Genomic DNA, 19631 nt, shown 5'->3' with positions numbered 1-19631 from the left:
GAAAAGAGAGTTGTGTGATTGTCCCTTTCCTGTACTTGGCCTCTTTTCTTCAAGTTGTACAAGGAGAGTACAAGGTTGATCAGCATTTAGGTCTCTTGTCTGCAGTTTGATCTTACATATTGCAATGGTCAGTCCTCTCCTTATATCAGTATTTTTGTCTGAAATAGTTTGTCTCTTATATCACGCTTTCTACTGAAACACTCCAGTGGTCCAGAAGTAGACAACTGGAATCAGTGTCTCTAAGTTACTGTCTGTATCTTCTGATATCTCACTGCAGTGCTAATATTAATCTCCTTTCTTTGGGCTGCTGATCAGAATACAGTATATAAATTTCATGCTTGACAAATTTAAGCTTGTTTAGTTAAAGTACAACGTGAAGTTTAATTGTACTTGCTGAGTGCCAGGATTTCTTTAACCAAGGGAAAACAATATGGGAGGTACTAAAGAATATGTATTTTGCTTAATATTTGATAAAATTTTCATTATTTGTTTTATCCTGAATATAAAAGACAGACTGAAGGATTCCTGCAAGTATGTGAAGTTACTGTCATTTCATTTCTTTCCAATAAAGACAAAGTTGGTCTTATGTGGCCTCATAGCCAGTACAGAGTATTAGAGTTTAGGACTCCTTACTTGAGAATTTAAAACAAAATTTGGAGAACTGTTGAAATGTTTGTGTGGTTAGATGTGATTATTCCTTGGAAGTTTAACAGCTGATAACAATTGTGTACTTTTTTTCTTTAAAATATTAAGAATAACAAATTTGTTTAAAGAGAATAAGATGTTGTAAGTTTATAGTCAGTCCTAAGCTTACTACTAAGTTTATTCCAGTAGTAATTCAAGTTACTTTTTCTTTGTTGTTAAATTTATGGACTTTTTTATGAAGGCTCTGTTTTTCCCTGCCTTTTCAAAAGGCTCTGATTCTGTAAATGTGAGCATAGTATTTAAAACACAGTCAAGTATGCCTACAGTCATTACCATTTACATATGTTGATTGCTTACAACAATTGCCTAATAATTGTTTCCCCATAATCAGTTATTTAATGGCTTCAGGCCTGTAATGTTGGGGGGTAGATGGGGAATTGTGTTTGTTTTCCTGAAATTGCTTGGGTTGAAAAGCCAGGGTAAAATTGATGCATTATTCATCTCTCAATTTTTTTGGCTAATTGAACGTTGGAGGGATTGCATGGGTGACAGGGCACCACATGCCTTAAGAAGGACAGATAGGAACCAGGGCATGAAACCAGCTGGTCTGTGGGATACCATTTATCTCTGTAGAATCGTGGAGCTAATAACCTGAAGAGGAAAGGGCAGTAATGAAGGGTGTTTTTGTATTAGGACTGTAGCAAGGTAATTTGTCTGTGAGACAAGATTAAGAGATACGTGCTGACCATGTTCTTGACTCCCTCTAACTAGCTGTCTTTCTACATTGCTCCATAAAGCCAGGACAACTCTTCTGTTCTCAGGTTTGCCCTTCCTGAGGAAGTGCTGTGCCTGACTTTGTCAGCACACGATGTTTCTGGAGGCACGGTGGATGGTAGAATACATGGTGGGGAGGGAGGTCCCTTGGGTGAAGCCAGTATGGTCCAAGGGAGTTCACAGTCTGTAACCCAGCTATTGGGGCCCACCACACTGGAAAGAGAGAGGTTTGGAAAATGCGAGCTCCATGTGTATTTGCAGACGTATGTTCTCTGGGGTGCCAGTGGCCGAGGTAGGCAAAAGGTGTTAAGACACTGCTGGAGCAGAGGGCTCTGCTGCAGCTCTGGGTGGAGCATTTGGCAGTTGAGTGTGTGCAGGGCACTTCAAAAGGGTCTGTGTAGGCAGTGCTTTTGCAGGAAGCTTGTCTTCTCTAGCACTGCTGTTCTTACTCTAACTAAACAAGCAGAAAACCAACATGCAAGGTTTGAAAATGAAACTCTCAGAAAGCAGTATTTAACTTCACAAAGATGTCCAGCCATAACCCACACTTTTTTAAACAGTTCTTGGTCTGTTGGTTATCTTATTTCCACAATGTGGTATAACTGTTGCTGGTGTATAAGTGTCTTTATGCTCCTGTCTGTGAAGGCATATACTGAAAGTTGTTTTGCTATTAGTACTAAAAAAACTGGTCCCTGTTTTTTTCCTATCCAAAAGACAAACATAAATTTTCCTCTAGTTTCCATGAACATTAATACTTTTGTTAGGTTTTTTGCATTAAGAAAATGGCTTATGAACATTTTGGCACTTCTGAATGCCTAATAGTTTTGTTAAAACAGGATGTTGTAAATTTCCAGTTACTAAAATTGGCCATCTTGGAGCAATGTGAGACTTCTGTGTAGAAATAATATAAAACTTGTTGTGTCCCAAGCAGCAACTATTCAGAAGTATATCATTTCATACTGATATTTCCAGACATGTATGAAACCTTCATACATATTTCTAAAATTTAAGTAAACTTAAAGCAAAAATGATGCATTTATGCAGATAGTTTTAACTTCAGGTGAGTTTTGAAACATGGATGAAAATTCTTTGCTCTGAAGAATTATATGCTTCAGATTTTCCTAAAATTCTTTAAATGTTTAAACAACTGATTTTCTCTGTCACAAAAGTTTCCTTTATGTAGCATTTCTCTGTATTTAGTTTAAGATATTTGGGAAATGCAAATTAGATGCTGTTACATAGGCTCTTTTGAACCAGTGCATTCAATCCCTTGTTTTGTATGTTTTCTATGTTACTTTACAGCCCAAAATGCAGCCCAATGCACCTTTGCTTAAGTATCTAGAAAGGTAGAGGATCAGTGGTGCACGTTTCTAGTGATACTCCAGAGTTTTGGCAGCATTTTAATTACAAATGCAAAGTACTTATTGTCTGGCTTTTTATTGGTTAAAGAACATTTTAAAAGTCTAAAGGCATTCTTTTTTCTTAAGTACTACAAAAGTAAGTCAGTGAATACTAATTTTTTTAAACAAAAAAAGGTGCTTGTGAAATTGTTGGACTTTGGGGAAGGAAAATTATGTCTATTTTAGGTGCCTGTTCCCCTCCCTGAAGTAGTGAGTCTTGCTTGAGGAGGTCATACAAGGTCCACTGTGTGGGAAGTTACCCTTAAGGCTTAAGGATATGCCTGTGATACGTCTGTGAAATGTTTACAGCTGTAACCACACCAGTGCAGTTTCATACTCGGATGTGCAACAACAGTGTGAGTCTTTGCAAGTCAGTCACTGCAGCCTTAGCTACACTAAGAGGTGTCTGTGTGCTAACGTACAGTAAACTAGTCATTGAGTTTATAAGGGACCAGTTACTCTTCACTAGATCCCTGTATAGAAACTTAAAAGGAGCTGCAGTCTTCACTGTATAGCATGAGCTAAGAATAGGGGGTTTGTGTTACCTTGCATGATGAACCGGTTTTAATGCCTCAGGCTAAGAACCTGTTTCCTACATACTAAATGAGCAGGGGAATGTAGTAAGAGATCAAGTTTTCACCTCTGGAGCACAGAAAATATGCTGAACTTTTTTCTGAATAATATAGAAGTGTGGGCTGTTGGCACTGGACAGGGACAATAATCCCTCAAGTACCCCAATGGGAATGTGGTATGGAATATCTTACTGTTCTGTAAAATCACACATTGGCTTACTTGGAACTGCGTTCTCTGTAAGTGCTTTCATGGATGGACCTCAGTAAGGGTATCTCTTGTGGAAGGTTGAGTAAATTCTGTTCTACCTTCTTAAGTCTGTGTCCTCACTTGAAGTCTCCACCTTTTTTTATTTACTTAAATTATTTATCTGAGGCCATATCAAAAGTTGGCAGAATAGCTGCCAGGGAGAGATGGGGGGAAATTCTAATACTGTTGTATTCTAGAACTGTTGTACATTGTATTGTTTGGTTCCATAGTTGATTAAAAAAAAAATTAAAAAATTCTAACTTTCAGTCAAATGTTCCATCTCTAATAGAATTTCACAGAACTTGAGTCAGTGAGTCTGCAGCCATGAGTCAAAATGAAAATGTTTGTACAAACAACATTATTGTAGGCATGGCACAGTTCAAGAGGTAATTGGTAGTTAGAAGCAAAAAAACTTGAGTCCTTCAGAAGTTAACTATTAGAGACAAGTCTAAACTTATCTGAGATGCCAGGAGACAAAGCTATGACCTGACTAAAGTGGAGTGTTGTTTAATATGATAAAATGTTGTTAATATATCAGTGTTTATACATTGAAATAACTTTATTGAAACTAGATGTTATGTAAGCTAGAAAGGTGTGCATGCCTTTAAGACTAAAAACTTCTCCAGTTTGAAAACGTAAGTTCTCTCTTCTTAGGGAATTGGTCCGCTTTTCACAAGATCAGCTTTTCACAGTATATTTCATCTGAATAACAACTCCAGATGCTTTAGGTAAATAAATACATGCATACCCCCCTGTATATATATACACTTAGAACAGCTGTGAGAAATAATCCATATGACATCCGTAGGTGTATTACATAAGTCAGAAAACACCAAAATTATGGCAAAAAAAATTGTGATCTACATGTAGACTGCAATGGAGAAATAAGATGGAAGGAAAATGCAATGAGGAAATTAAAATGATAATGTGTATATGAAATAACTGCCGTTTTGTATGCACTGTGGAAAACATGGTCAGTGAGAGGGATGGGGAGGAAAATTAAAGGAACAGTAAGTTTTAACTTGAGTTGGAAAGAGCTTTCATGAAGGCATTGAGGTAGTGCACAGGAAAGACTGCAAGAGGGGTAAATAAGGAGCATATTGGTGAGACAGGTGGCTATAGCTCAGGTGTAAAAAATTCAGTATTAACAAAGAAAAGCTTTCACATGATATCTGCTTACAAATGACAATATTCTGCACTCTAAATCTGAAGGTCTGGAATGATTGAAAGTCAAGAATGATCAAAGCAGGAAATCTTGGCATTCAGAAATACATGTCTGTGAAATTATGTACTAGTCTAAGCTGTATTAAAAAACTGTTAGTTTTTTAAAGCCTCTATACTAAAAGTTGAAGTATGAAAGACAAGATCAAAAAAAACCCCTTATAATGTTATACATACATGGAGAGAGGCAGGTTTTCCTAAGCCCGCATGTAAAAATTGGAGAAGCTAGAACTCTTTCCTTGGATCAGAATACAGCTGTTCCCTGTTTACACAGTAGTGGTTTTGATGGTATTGCTGGTGCTGCTTTATTCTTCTTTTATGGTCTTCTACCTCTCTCTCGAGGTGCCAGGGAAATCTTTCTCTTCAATTTTTTTTGTCTTGGAACTCACTGGGGCATTTGGAAGGTCAGGTGGACATTGAGGTAATGGTTTTCTTTGTAAGAAATATTTTCTTCTCTAGGATTGTGAGATCTTGAAGGGTGAAAGGGAAGGAGCAAAGGTGTTTTTGCTGAATAATATACACCTCAATAGTTACTTTCAGAACTCGAGGACATACTCCATTCTCAAGCAGCTGCATTGAAACTCTGATACTTAACCAGACTATTAACAGCTAGGTGCAGCAAGTGCTGAGTAGTAACAGTGGGTCTAGCACTTTAGTTCTCAAGTACTTGTTCTATACAGAATCTGTGCATGCATCAACATCTGAAAAGGCAACTTTAAGTTAATACCACAATTTCTGATTAAAATCTTGCTTCCCATGTTCTAATCTTTACAGTACTGTATCACTAAAGTTAGGTAAAAAGCCTGCATATTACACCTAATCAAAATGTTTGAAGTGTTTCATAGTTGATATTTTTCATTAATAACTCATTTTCTTAAATGAAGTGAAGGTTTGGGGGTTTCTTTCCAAAATGTGGTGAAATATGGTGCTCTTGGTGCTGCATGCAGCTTCTTCTGTCCCAATTACCTGCAGCTTTCTGGCAATTTCTTTACCATTTGCATGTTTCTGTAAAAGTCTGACCTTATTAATTGGCCGGTTAAATTTGCTTGTGTGTGTATATATAGTACTGAGCATATTGACTTGTATAGTGATACAGTTGTAATTCTTCAGAATACATACTTGCCATGTATAATTGCAGGAGAAAGGGGAGGATTTGGCAAATAGCTTTTTTTAGAGAACCATATACCTTATTAAGCTGAGGAGAGATATATTCAGCCTTGAGCTCATCTTTAATTGTGGTTTTGTCATCAGTTTAATTAACCAAGGAATATTTTTCCTACATATTTGAATAGACTAAATATCAGATAACTTAGTCATCTTCAATCTTGTTTTAAAAAAATGGTTTAAATTTTTAAAGGGTTTATATCCTATTGGTGTAGTATTGATAGTATTATGAAATAAATGCCTGGATCATTTGTATTTTGTGCTTCTTCCCTCTGTCAGTGACAACCATACCTCCATACTGTACATCACTCAGTCACCTGTATGACATCCAGTTCTGATTTACTTGTAGCCTTGCTTTGCATCTAAATTGCTCTTTTTCAGTGACAATTGAGATTGTTCAGAACTGAACAAGATTGTGTCCATTGTAAGACTAGAACGTAAAGATGAAAACTGTGCATAAACAGGATTTACCTTTCACTTACATAGGACCCACAAATTAAATTGTGTGTTAAATATATTTGCATTTGTCAAGATGAGAGTCCTGCATTTAAAAAAAATCTCCTGATGTGTCCTCTCTGATACAGAAATCTCGTGTTTCAGTGCCTGACTAATCTCTGCCTTGCTGATGCTTTTGAATGAGCTTTGTATGTGAAAGCTCTACTAATCCCTGTACTTACTGTTTGAATGTTTGCTACAGGAAGCGAGCAGCTGCAAAGCATCTAATAGAGCGCTACTACCACCAGTTAACTGAGGGCTGTGGAAATGAAGCCTGCACGAATGAATTTTGTGCTTCCTGTCCAACTTTTCTCCGTATGGATAACAATGCAGCAGCCATTAAGGCCCTCGAGCTTTATAAGATTAATGCAAAACTCTGTGATCCTCATCCCTCCAAGAAAGGAACGAGCTCAGCTTACCTAGAAAACAATTCCAAAGGTGCCCATAACAATTCCTGCACTGACAGAAAAATGAACAAGAAGGAGATGCAAGGCCCAAGAGATGACTTTAAAGGTAAGATTTTATTTTAGAATTTTCCTAAATAAAATTCACTTCATATGCATGAGTATCACCCTACTGAATTCACTGTGGTGGTATTCTGCTGAATGTCGTGGTGTTCTGCTGAGTTATTAAGTAAAATACAATATTTGGCAATCAAATATTTTACTATGGACTCTGAAAAATGGCTGGATTAATGCTGAACACTGATTCCAAATCTGGATCTTTACCACATCTCTGTTAAAATCCATATGCATTTGTTGCCTTCTGAGATTACTGGTTTTGCAAATATGGAGAGTTTTTTTAAGCGCTGCTGTACGACTGTTTCAGTTTTGCTAGTTTCATAAGTCTTCTGCAGTTAATGAGTTATAAAAGTTATACTTTAACTAATTCCAGATTCTGTGTTAAGAAACTTAACAGATGAACAAAAAAATGATAGAGTGGATAATAAGCAATACATCTACCAAGCTAAAAAAAATTTAAGCAAAGTAACTTCTAAGCCAGTGTATGAAAATGAAATACTGTTCTATATGTCTTTTCTGACTTCTAGTTAGCTTTTCAAACTCTCTAAAATAGTAAATACATATACAAGAATGACTTTAGTTGTCATCAAAACCTGTGCTGCAAACAGAAATCACAAGCTAAATGAAATTAAAGCAATTAACCTTTAGCAGACCTTTTTTAAGTATTGTTTCAGTAAGTGGTATAAACACAGAAGTTCAGATTCATTCATTTTAGCTACAGAAGGTGAAACCATTTCCAGCAAAGAATTAAAAAGGCCTACAGAATCGGCAATAAAACATAGCACCATGTTATAAGGGACCTAAAGTGCTCCAATCAATACCTGTATCAGTTCTTTCTTTATCTGATGCAAGGATAAACTTGTCCCCCAATTATTTATGATCTGAGTAAGCAAAGAGGCAAACGGTAGGGAGGGGAGAGGGGAGCCAGTGTAGTGTTAGGCGGGCAAGAAGCACATTAGGTCTGTTTTGTGATTTCTCTTAGTTTTGTGTATTTTTAATGGAGGTATGCACATACAGGATTTTCCTCCTTCTCCCTGAACCTGCCGTCCTCTCTCCCCAAGACAGGTTGAGAAGACTCTTAGATATCTGTCTCCAGAGATAGCCTGTTGTCTAAAGCAATGACTCTTCTGACTTCATCTGTTGCAGCATCACAAGTATTGACCTGTCTTTGTAGCTGTATGGACAGAGAACATTAATTTGTTCTTTAAGAACATTAACATCTCACCTGAGATGCTTAGTTACCTTTGGAATTGGATGATGTCTAAGGAATTTAGCACTCTAAATTTTTAAGGTCCATCTGCAGCAACAGCTACTGGGAAAACTGCAGTTAAGTTTAAGAAAGCCAAGGAGAAGAATATGCAGCTTGCTTTTATGCTTGACATAAGATTGGAAGTTCTAAATAAATTGAAGAAATGCCCTTCAGAAAGAATTATTTAAATTATTTTTCTGTAGTGCTAAACCCTAAGACTATTACCTTTGGGGAAAAAAATGTATCTGGAGACCATTGTCAGCATCCAGTAATATCTTAGATGGCAGTCTAAAGAAGGAAATAGAGAAATTGCAAATATGTAAAAAGCATGGGTTACAAATGTAGTCATACCTATAGCGAGCCATTTCAAAATCAGCATTATAATTACCTGGGAAGCTATTTTCAACTTTGATCACCAAACCATTAAACTGGGAACAGATAAGGTCAGTGGACAGGCAGTAAGCACATGATCATAACAAAGCTTCTGTAAGAGATAATGAAAAGATAATTAATAAATTTTCTAATTAGCGACTGTTGGCAATATACAGATCACATGCAGTCTTTTTCACAGTCAAGGATCACTGTTAAAGCTTGACTTCATGTACAGGTTTGTCATGGAGTATTACTGAGAACAAGGTCTGAGAGGAGATATGTTTACTTCACTGGATCACTTAGTTGCAGTAGAAAGGGTGAGAGGAGAAGGTATGTAAAAGCTCACACGCTCAAACATAAGTCAGCTAAAATTGACTTGAGTTAGAAGAAAGCTTCACTTACATATTTCTGCAGCTGTTCTCACTGCTGTAAAGTAAAAATGGGGCAGACCCTTATGGCAGCTCAGAGGATGGTCACAGGATATGACTTAACTGTTCTGAAACTGCTGATGGTAATACTAAGTATTTTAACTGGAGATACTACCTGGTTTGTTCCTTAAATACTAAAACTTGTAGAAGAATGACTGGGGAATTCCTATTGTAAGTATGGAAATCTGAAATGTGTTATATTGTTAAATTGTCAATGTTGCTGATAATTTTTATGCTATGAATAACCTCTGCAATCCAGAGTCAGTGAACTTGAGGCTATGCTCCTCATTTTGAGGAGCTATGGCATGGAACAGCATCTGTATTGGCAGTTAAATTTCTTTTAGGCAAGTTTGCTTCTTGAGCATGCACTGCAACAGATAAAAATATTAAATGTTCCACTAAGCTTAAATGTTTCATAATATTTTCAGTGCTGTTGTTTTTATCAGGACATTTTAGTTTTGAAGCTTTTTGACTGTCTTCAGATTGGTTGGAAGTCAATTTCAGTGGCATGGCATAAGCTTAATCTTTCCTGGGTTTATATGTGCTCTAAGAATGGCTTGGGGCTCTGCAAATATCAATAGGTTGTCTGTCTTTGCATCATTTAGTTTGTATTTTTAATTTAATGACTGCTTGGAATGAATGTTAGTGTAGGCAATCACATGTCAAAATACTTTAACATATAACTGTCTTTATTAAAATGATATGCTTTCCTTCTTTCTGCAGAGGTAGTTATTCTAGCGTGGTTAGTGAATACAGTGCTGTGATGTGTGTTTTTTAGATCTCTAGAGATGCTATTAAACAGATTCTGTTTTATTTCTAAATTATGTGTCAGTTTAGAAGAATCTGCTAAAAGTAGAACATCTTTTCAGGGTCTGATCATGTGGTAATCCTACCCTAAATCATCATCTGATGTGGAAGCACCTGTGAGTTCTGTTTGAGAAGTAGCATAGAAAGCTATAAATAATGTTTTCTCCTTCTCTTTTCTAAAGAGGAAGATTTCAAATAACAAATGGACCACCAAATGACTTATTTCATATCAGGGGTTTGGGGGCGGGGGGACACGGATGGGACAGACAGGCATTTGGAGGCCATGAAGATGATGTGTGTAAACCAGCTTGTTCACCTGAATAGCATGTTGATGAGTATACTCAAGTTGTTTATCTCAGTGAGGCCTAATGTGCAAAGAAATAACCTCCATGCCCAGCTGTGTGTGTAATTTAGAAGGCAGCATAAATTTCTGAGCATGTATTGTGGGGTTTGGGGATGATTTTCAGGCACCGGTTTAGTATAAGAACAGTTGCAGAAAGCATTAAAAATAGAAATGAGGAATCTTCTATTCCCGTTAATATACAACAAAACAAATTATTGAATCTTTTCTTCAAGATCTGTTTTTAAGGGAGAAAGAGGGTGTGAAGTCCATACGCATGTGCTATGTTTGAAAAAAAGAGGTTGATACAGTTTAGTTTGTGTAGCGTTTAATGACTTATGCATTAACTGCATATTTACCAGAAGACTGTATTGTCACACAGTCTTATTCAGTAAGTCTTTTAAAGTTTAAACATCTTAATAATTGATGTAGTTGCTCTTGTTTAGATGGTACAATACTGTTAACTACCAAATGTAGTTAATTGACTGCAAAACAGTTTTGCCATTGAGTGTGTTCTCTGATTAACATCCATGAATAAAATATTTTACAAAATCATGAAATCATGTTTCTTCGTGCTAATGAAATTATGAAGTACCTGTCTTGAGTTTATCCAGCACTGACACTGTTTTTCCCGGTGTTAATGGTGATATGATATGCAGATTTCCTGAGTAGAGCAAATTAAAAGTATTTTATGTTTTTAATTTTTATCTTAAAATTAATATTTTATCTTCTTATAGATGTGACTTTTCTAACAGAAGACAAGATATATGAAATTCTTGAACTATGTCGAGAGAAAGAGGATTATTCCCCTTTAATCCGGGTGATTGGAAGAGTGTTTTCTAGTGCTGAAGCATTGGTACAGAGTTTCCGAAAAGCCAAGCAGCACACCAAGGAGGAGCTCAAGTCTCTTCAAGGAAAGGATGAAGACAAAGATGAAGATGAAAAGGAAAAAGCTGCCTGTTCGGCTGCTGCTATGGAAGAAGATTCAGGTGCATCGTCATCTTCATCATCAAGAATAGGTGATAACACACAGGGAGATAATAACCTCCAAAAACTAGGCCCAGATGAAGTGTCTGTAGATATTGAAGCAGTCAGACGGGTCTATGATAGATTACTTTCTAATGAAAAAATAGAAACTGCCTTTTTAAATGCACTTGTGTACTTGTCACCTAATGTCGAATGTGACTTGACTTACCATAATGTGTACTCTCGGGATCCTAACTATCTGAATTTGTTTATTATCGTTATGGAGAATGGCAATCTTCATAGCCCAGAATATCTGGAAATGGCTCTACCATTGTTTTGCAAAGCAATGAGCAAACTACCCCTTGCAGCTCAAGCAAAACTGGTCAGATTGTGGTCTAAGTACAGAGCAGACCAAATTCGGAGAATGATGGAAACATTTCAGCAGCTTATTACTTACAAAGTCATAAGCAATGAGTTCAATAGTCGTAACCTAGTGAATGATGATGATGCCGTTGTTGCTGCTTCAAAGTGCTTGAAAATGGTTTACTATGCAAATGTAGTAGGAGGGGATGTGGATACAGATCATAATGAAGAGGAAGATGAAGAACCTATCCCAGAATCAAGTGAACTAACTCTTCAAGAGCTGTTGGGTGAGGAAAGAAGAAATAAAAAAGGTCCTCGAGTGGACCCACTGGAAACTGAACTTGGTGTTAAAACTATAGATTGCAGAAAACCACTTATCCCTTTTGAAGAATTTATTAATGAACCACTGAATGATGTTCTAGAAATGGACAAAGACTACACTTTCTTTAAAGTAGAAACAGAAAATAAATTCTCTTTTATGACCTGTCCCTTCATATTGAATGCTGTTACCAAGAACCTGGGATTGTACTATGACAATAGAATCCGGATGTACAGTGAAAGACGCATAACTGTGCTCTACAGCTTAGTTCAAGGGCAGCAGCTCAACCCGTACTTGCGACTTAAAGTGAGACGTGATCACATCATAGATGATGCGCTTGTCCGGGTAAGTCATGCAGCAACATGGAGCTTAAGGTTTGTTGGTTCTGACTAGTGCGAGCTATGTGGGCTTTGACTAACTGAAAAGGACTGTGTGTGAATGCAGTTTTATGTACTAGATTTCCTCTAGAAGAAACTCAAATAGCTTTACCATATTAAGTTTGAATTATAAGTGTGCTGCTGAAGACTTATATGTTCAGCAGAACCACTTCTACACAGTGGTTGCAGACTTAGATGTTTTAAAGTGTCAAATAGTTCTTATTTCCTATTAACAGATTCTGTGCTGTACAGCTCTCAAATAGTGAGAGTGACCAGCTTTGGTTTCAGTACTTTTTTCTTTGTCCTCTGGACTGTCTTGGGTCATCTTCTCTCAGTAGAGTTTTTCGAATGGAAGTTGGAATTAAAGCCTTTCGGTTGTGTACTCTTCTTGGACTTCTGAACTTCTAGATGTAAGTGTGTGGAGTGACTGCATGATAAGTAGAACTTCTCGCTTCTCTAAGCGTTGTTGCAGTTTGGTGGAAATACTGGTATGACTGAGAAAGGAGAAGACCTCTTAGTACCTGAGAACTGTGAGAGCAGCCTGTTTCTGAATATGCTGGCTTCTTAAAGTAAAACTTAAAGCCATTTGTTCACACATTTTTGGAAGATGAGAATTTATACAGGATACAAACTATAAAGAACATTTCACAATGAACTTTTTTCATAAATATGTCCTTTAATTTTAGGACTCTTCCCTTCTTTATTTTTTGCTTAAAGCTGTTATTTTTCAGAAGCTCGTTTTTCTGTGTTCTGTTATTAAAGCACAATGTTTGCAAAATTTTAAATTTAACCATAGTTTTAAAGCTTGCTGCTGAAGAGCCACACAGGTATTTGGAGAGACTCTGGGGAAAGTACCTCTTTTTGCCTCTCAACACAGCTGTTACTTCTAGTTAAATTTGACCGAAGGTCAATTGTGAGAGCCCTAAATGAGCTCCCACCTTGATTTTTCTGTGTACTTCTGAATTTCCAGATGGGTTAGCTGCTTCGTGGGAATTGCTGATATTTTGACTTACAGGGAAAACCTTTGTCTTCAGTCCCAATAGGAAAAATAAAATTGCAATGCAGAAATGGCTTCTGTCTGTAAACCCAATTATTATATTAGGCAAATGAGAAATACACTGTTCTAAGACTAAACCCTACTGTGTACCAGTTTTCTAATTTAGGAATACTCTTTGTCATTTCACTACCTTTCAGACTTACAGTTCTATCCAGTTATGTTTTGTCACATTATTGTAATGGAGTTTATTTCCATTTCCAAAGCTCTGTTCGGCTTTGGGACACATAAATACTGGAAAAAAGGGAGGGACAGTATTATCTCTTTAGGAGAGGATGGGCTAAAAGAGGATAAGAGCTAGTTTGGGGGAGATGTTCGTTTTAATGTCAGAGAAGAGGCAGACCTTCCTCCTCATACTGATGATAGGAAGGAAAATCTTTAAGCATGAGAAAAGGCATTCTTCCACATGTTGCTTGTTGTGGAAGGAAGTTCAAATCTTTGAGGACAAAAAATATGTTTAGAAAAAAATGCTTAGAAAAAAATATGCTTAGAAAGCTCATGGGCAGCATCAGGTTGGTGCAGCTACTGTATCACAACGGGGCCACAGCAGTCATCGCTGTGCACACTCTTAGTCTGTTGGAAATTTAGGTAGTTTAAAAGATAAAAATTGTTCTAAATTCAAGCAGTCTGAGCTGAACTGTAGTGTAAGTCAACGAGAGCAAGTGCAGCCCAGGCATTTCTTGAAAGTGGAAAATAGTTTATATTCAGTAAAATGAGGGATGAATGAAGACTCACCATCCTAGCTGGAGGAGGGGATCTGTACATGCCACTTTAAACAGATACAGCAAAGTAGCTGTTGTGAGATGATGTGGACTTAGAGAAAATTGTGTTGATAAATATCTGTAGTGGGTACAGAAGTCACTTTTTAATTATTGATATGTTTTCACTGATGATATGAAGTATCAGTGTTTAAGGAAGAGATTTTAAATTTTCCTGAGGAAGTGTTAGAAGTTAAGAAGGGAGCGAATGAAACAATGCAAAGTCTCTATTTACTGTGGTGTGCCCATGTCTTTTTTCATTTGTTTCTTCTCATTTTAATATCAAAAAGGATGCAATAATTCAGAGTCTCTTCAGAGAGATTGTAAAGTCCTCTTAACAGTAAAAAAGATGACTGAGAGGACATAAAGGATGGCATGGAGAAGTTGAATGGGAAATACTGGGTTTTCTCAACTGGTAGCACCCAGTCATATTATCAGGACATAAGCGTAACATAAGTGTAACATAAGCTTAACATAAGCAAAAGGACATATTTTTTTCCACACAGTCTACCTTAAAATTATGGAGGTCATTACCCAGAACTTGTAGCTCTTCATGAAAGAAAGATCCATCAAAAGCTAATGGGCATTACAGGCATTTTGATGTGACCCACACACAAACCTCAGGAAGTCCCTAAGCTGCCAAGTCTGTTGGTAGCTGGAAAAGTATCGTAGGGAAAATACTGTTCCACGTTGTCATCTTGCACTTTTTTCAGTGGCTGCCTGATCTGTGAGAGTTGCATGCTGCTGTTACACAGGTACTTCCTGGAAGGTTGAAAAGTTTTTGGGTTTTTTCTTAGTAAATTTCACGATTTGCTTCCACTTCCTAATTGGCCTGTAATTGGTCTGGATGAAGCTCTTCAGCCTTATGTCCTAATCCTTACAGTGACTTGCTCTATCTGTGATTGTAGTCAAAGTTGGAACTTCAGGTCAAAGATGGGGACCATGTGCTTCTGTAGTAGCACTGACAGCATCAAACCTAAGTGAAAGAAAGCTGCGTTGAATGAGTTTGCTTTAATGATGATTGCTTGTTTTGGGTGCAGTATTGAGCTTTGGAAGGGTCTCACTGAAAACTGTCAGAAAGATCTTGCCAAGATAAGTCTTCAATAGTAAAGGTGTATTCTTAGATCTGTTCAGTGACAAAATGTTTCCAAACATGCTTAAATTACAGGTAAGTAATTATGATTTCAATATCTTTACCCTTGCATTGCACTTTTTTACTTCTGGGGTCTGAGTATTTATAGACTTGTTTGAATTCTAAGTAATTACATATTCATGTTACTAGACCTATGTCTTTACAGAACAACCACTGCAGACTTTTTTGACAATACTCTGATAATTTCGTGATAAAAGCATTTTCAGAAATATTGATTAAAATTAGGTTGCGATGGTCTTACTCGTATTTTCCTTATTGATGCTGGATATTTCTCAAGCAAATATATCGATCAGCCTTCCTAATTTCTTTTTGAAAATGGACTAAGTACAGGTCTTTCTCTGCTAATTAAGTTATCACCAAGCCGTTTTTATCTTATCAATATTTAATATTTAAACTCTTAGAATTCATTATGTACATCTCACTTTTTAGACTTCATTAAAACCAATATGAGCACTGGTAAGTGATTTTATTTTTTTTAATTAATTTAGGATTTTTTCTTTTACTGAGAATTTGAAGCAATAACTTGTAAATACTTTTGAAGGAATAGCTTGTTTAAAGCTGCTTATTAAGAGAATCATAGTTCACCCTGGAACAAATATATCTAAGCAGAAATTTTATTTATACATTCATTACTCGATTTCTCTGCATGTGTGAAACTTGCATCAGAAACTTATTTTTCTTTTTTTATTGAAATAGACTTAATGAACCATGCTTTCTCTGTATTACATACTTACTGTATACTTACCTGTATGTATGTTAGTCTGAAAAGTCACTGGGGGTGTGGGGTTGCAAATAGTAAAGTGCTAGTCCCCATTTTTATTAAGGAACCCTTACATTTGGGAGTTGGTAGCTGAATTTGCAGTTCTTGAAAGTAGTTAATGTGTGTTTTTGTGTCTAACAGGTTTCTTTTGAGATGTTAACTGTACTTGCCTTACCTGAACATGGTGGTAATGAAAGGAAGTTTATCCTTAAATCCTCTCTTCTGCCTTTTCATTCCGCAACAGCTATGTCTTTCATCCCCTTCCTCTTTTTACTTATTTTTTTGCACAGATTGTATGTGGATTTATTCTCAGGTAGCAGTAATTTAAAGGGTGTGAGTTATCACACACGAGTTCTGCAGGTGAAAATGTGGTGGATTCCTTCAGCAGAGTCTGGCTGGTATTTGCTTGCGAATTAGAAACGTACTTTGACAAATTTAGCGTTGAATGTAGAAGGCTGGCAGGCAGCAAGCCTCTCCTGCTCGTAAATGACTCTGCTAAATATATTGATGAGCAAAAACTCTTATGTGACACATGCAGCCAATAGGCAGATTCTCTCATAGTATATTAGCAACAAAGTACTCCAGGAGCTTTGAGGTTCTCTTAGATCAAGTCGATGTTTATGTGTGTTCAATTGAAAATCTCAGCACCAGTGTGCCTTGGTTGCAGGCAGACTATGTCTTACTATGGTGATGCATGCAAGAACTGGAAAGCTTGAAAGGATGCTTCTTAGTCACTTAAGTATTACTTCACATGCAGTTGTGCAGAAAATGTAGTGACCAACTTAAGTCTTGATGTGTGACTGGTAATTTCAAACTTTAATTAGTTATGTTGGTATCATGTTTGCTTTCTAGTATGGAAAGTATTCCTGCCACTGCCTTAAGGAGAACTTTTATGTTACACTGCTAGAACTTGAGGTGGTTTTTGATAATTTTTGAGTGAACAGAGATTATTTCAATTAGTATCAATTTTAAGAAGGTAACAAATTTATTGGTGTTATGTTAAGTTTTTAAATGTTGTCATATTTCTGTTATCCAATGGAAGATTCCTGTCTCTCGGGAAAGCACAATGTTATTCTGTAAGCGAAGTAAATCATACAATCTCTTACTCCGTGACACAATATCATGTTTCAGCTAATAAAATACAGATTTTCTTTATAATATCAGCTTTCAGCTTTTCAATTCTAGATGCTCAATTTTTGATGCTACTGTTCCAGATACGCTACACACTTGCTTTCTGGGAAGTCCCTGAAAAATGCAATGACTACTTCATCTGCTTGGCCAGTCAAACCATCATGACAGAAAACATATTAGCTTCTAAAACTTTGGGAATTCGTGCACACACATAGATTGCGTTTATCTAGTAGCATCTGTGTTGACACAATTGGGGTAGCTCTGATTATTTAAAAAAAACAAAAACAACTTTGGACTGAAGTTCATACTTCCTTGCTATAGAAACAATGCTGCGGTTCTGCTAAAATTCAGTGCCTCTCTACGATTGTGACTAATGCTGTGTTTTCCACTGAGTTCCAGTTTTCTTGTGAAGCATCAGTGTTGAGAGACATGGATGTTCAAGGGAGCAGCTAAATTTGCAGCCTTCAGCTGAGCACCTTAGCAACATTGTCATGGTTATAGAAGCTACTTCAAGGAACATTAGGCTTTGACTCAAAATACGGGCTTTTTGGTAATCCTTTATCTGACTTCCTCTCAGACATCAGTGCAGCATTCCAATCTGCCCAGCTGGCATTGCTCAACTAAGAGTGTTTCCTTCCCCTTTTTAATACTGCTTTTCTTTTACATCAGTTGTTGCAGCATAGTTCTTGGCCAATAAATCATTTTGACATAGTTTTTTAAATTGCTTTATGTGTATAAATATGAGCACTCTCCTTAAGGTAAGTCTATTTCTGTGACACAAGAGAGCCTTTACACTATGACAAAGGGTTGCTGTCCCAAAAGAAATGCAGAGGCAATACTTGCTTTCTCAGAACTCATCAAAATTCATAAAACTTGCAAAATAATAAATTGCTGGTGGTAAATATTACAAAGCCAACAAAGTCATGACTGGGGAGAAAAAAATGAAGTATTGTTAGTGCTAGTTGTAAGTGGAAGGGATTCAAATAGGAGAACATCTGTCTGTCCAGCTTGAATATATAACCTGTAGTTACGGTCTTAAAATAAATGCTACTTCTCTGTTTTTAAAAAGTCTCAGTTGTATTTGGAACATGGCTTAAGCTCCATTGTCCTCCTATTCAGGAACAAAATTTTTTTACACATCTGTAAGATGCATAATTTTAAGATTTACATGAAAGGCAAGCTGCAAAACCACACTGTTACGGGAGGCGTGTGATGAGAATACCAGTGGGGGCGGAACTGCAACATGTTTTTGCTGCAGAAGTATTGTTGATAAAATACAGTGAATTTCAAAGAATAAACGTTATTTGGCCTCCTTAGGGGCAAAAATAGTTCATTGCAAATTATATGCAATAGAATACCAAATGGGCAGACTGCTTTAGGTAGTACATAACTAAGTTTTCCACATAATCTTGTAATTTAATAATACATCTCAATCTGCTAATCTGAATTTGCTTGCTCTCATTCTTGGGGTCTTCGTGGCTTACCTCCATTTTTTTAACTGAGCTTTATAAGCTATGGAGTTACACTCTTTCTCTTCCAGATACTAGTTTTCAATACCAGTTAGTGTAGTTCTTTCCCCACATGCTCCTTTTGCATGAGGAGCTTCAAAGTCTTCAAATCCGTTATTCTAGCCGCCTTAGCACTGTCACCCATCTGCCCCTGCTGTGCTGCTTGCAACATGTCTGGCTGACATGGCGGTTAATGGGAGAAAATGTATCTTACTGGTGGTGTCATTTTGTGAGTTGATGGTGTCATTATTGCTGCCTTTATCCTCTCTGTTCTGTTTCTGTTTTCCTTTATGCTTCTGTAGTAAAATTCCAGGACGTAAACAATGTGCTGATGTGTTTGTGTATAAGGTAGGGTAGTGAAATAAAAAGAAATGGTTCGGCATGTTAAGGACACCTGCTGGTAAATACAGTTTGTGCTAGCCTGCATTAGAGGCAAATCTTGCCAGTAATACGGTCTTGGCAGAGGAATGTACAGGTCCATCTGTGCCTTACTTTACTGCTGTTGAGTTCTTTGTGACGTACACGTTTAATGTAATCGTGCTGCACAGGTTTAACCAGTATGTTTATGCTTTTAAGAGGCGTATTTCTCGTCAGCTGCAGAATATTCTTCCATAACTTTTGATTTACTGAAAGGATACATTTTTGTTGGAAAAAAGTGGAAAACCTGTAATGGCCTTTATACAGACATGAAACCCTTTCCTATGAAATGTCACAACTTCTATTTGACCTTAACTGAATTTTCACTTTTGTGGAAGTAATGTAGTAGATCTGTTTAAAGGCACTGAAGTAATAAGAGCAAGAGATTTCTGAAACTTATTCATTATAGTCAAGAGGAAGGGGGATTGATTTGACTCTGATATTAGTGTCTTTTTATTTCTGGGGTTTTTTTCCCCAGGTCTTTGTTTGTGAGATGCAAGTACTAGTCGAAGGCTTGTCTTCTGTCTTCCACTGTAAATTAGCACATGAAGGTTCTGAAAACATATCTGTGTAATCCCTTCACAAACCTG

General features: G+C 36.8%; 1 protein-coding gene across 2 annotated transcripts in view; it reads left to right on the top strand.

The window, feature by feature from the left end:
• UBE3A (ubiquitin protein ligase E3A) overlaps positions 1-19631 on the top strand; it is a 54043-nt gene that overhangs the window by 23926 nt on the left and 10486 nt on the right. For both annotated transcript variants that reach the window (XM_059818874.1, XM_059818881.1), the window contains exons 5-6: positions 6721-7031; positions 10973-12228. In XM_059818874.1, coding sequence (XP_059674857.1) covers positions 6721-7031; positions 10973-12228 — 1567 coding nt within the window. The remainder of the gene's footprint in view (positions 1-6720; positions 7032-10972; positions 12229-19631) is intronic.

This window comes from Gavia stellata, chromosome 1 (genome assembly GCF_030936135.1).
Source record: "Gavia stellata isolate bGavSte3 chromosome 1, bGavSte3.hap2, whole genome shotgun sequence".
In the NCBI taxonomy this organism is placed as follows: domain Eukaryota; kingdom Metazoa; phylum Chordata; class Aves; order Gaviiformes; family Gaviidae; genus Gavia; species Gavia stellata.
Note: the sequence above shows the minus strand (reverse complement) of the source record. Positions and strands in the feature narration are given on the sequence as shown.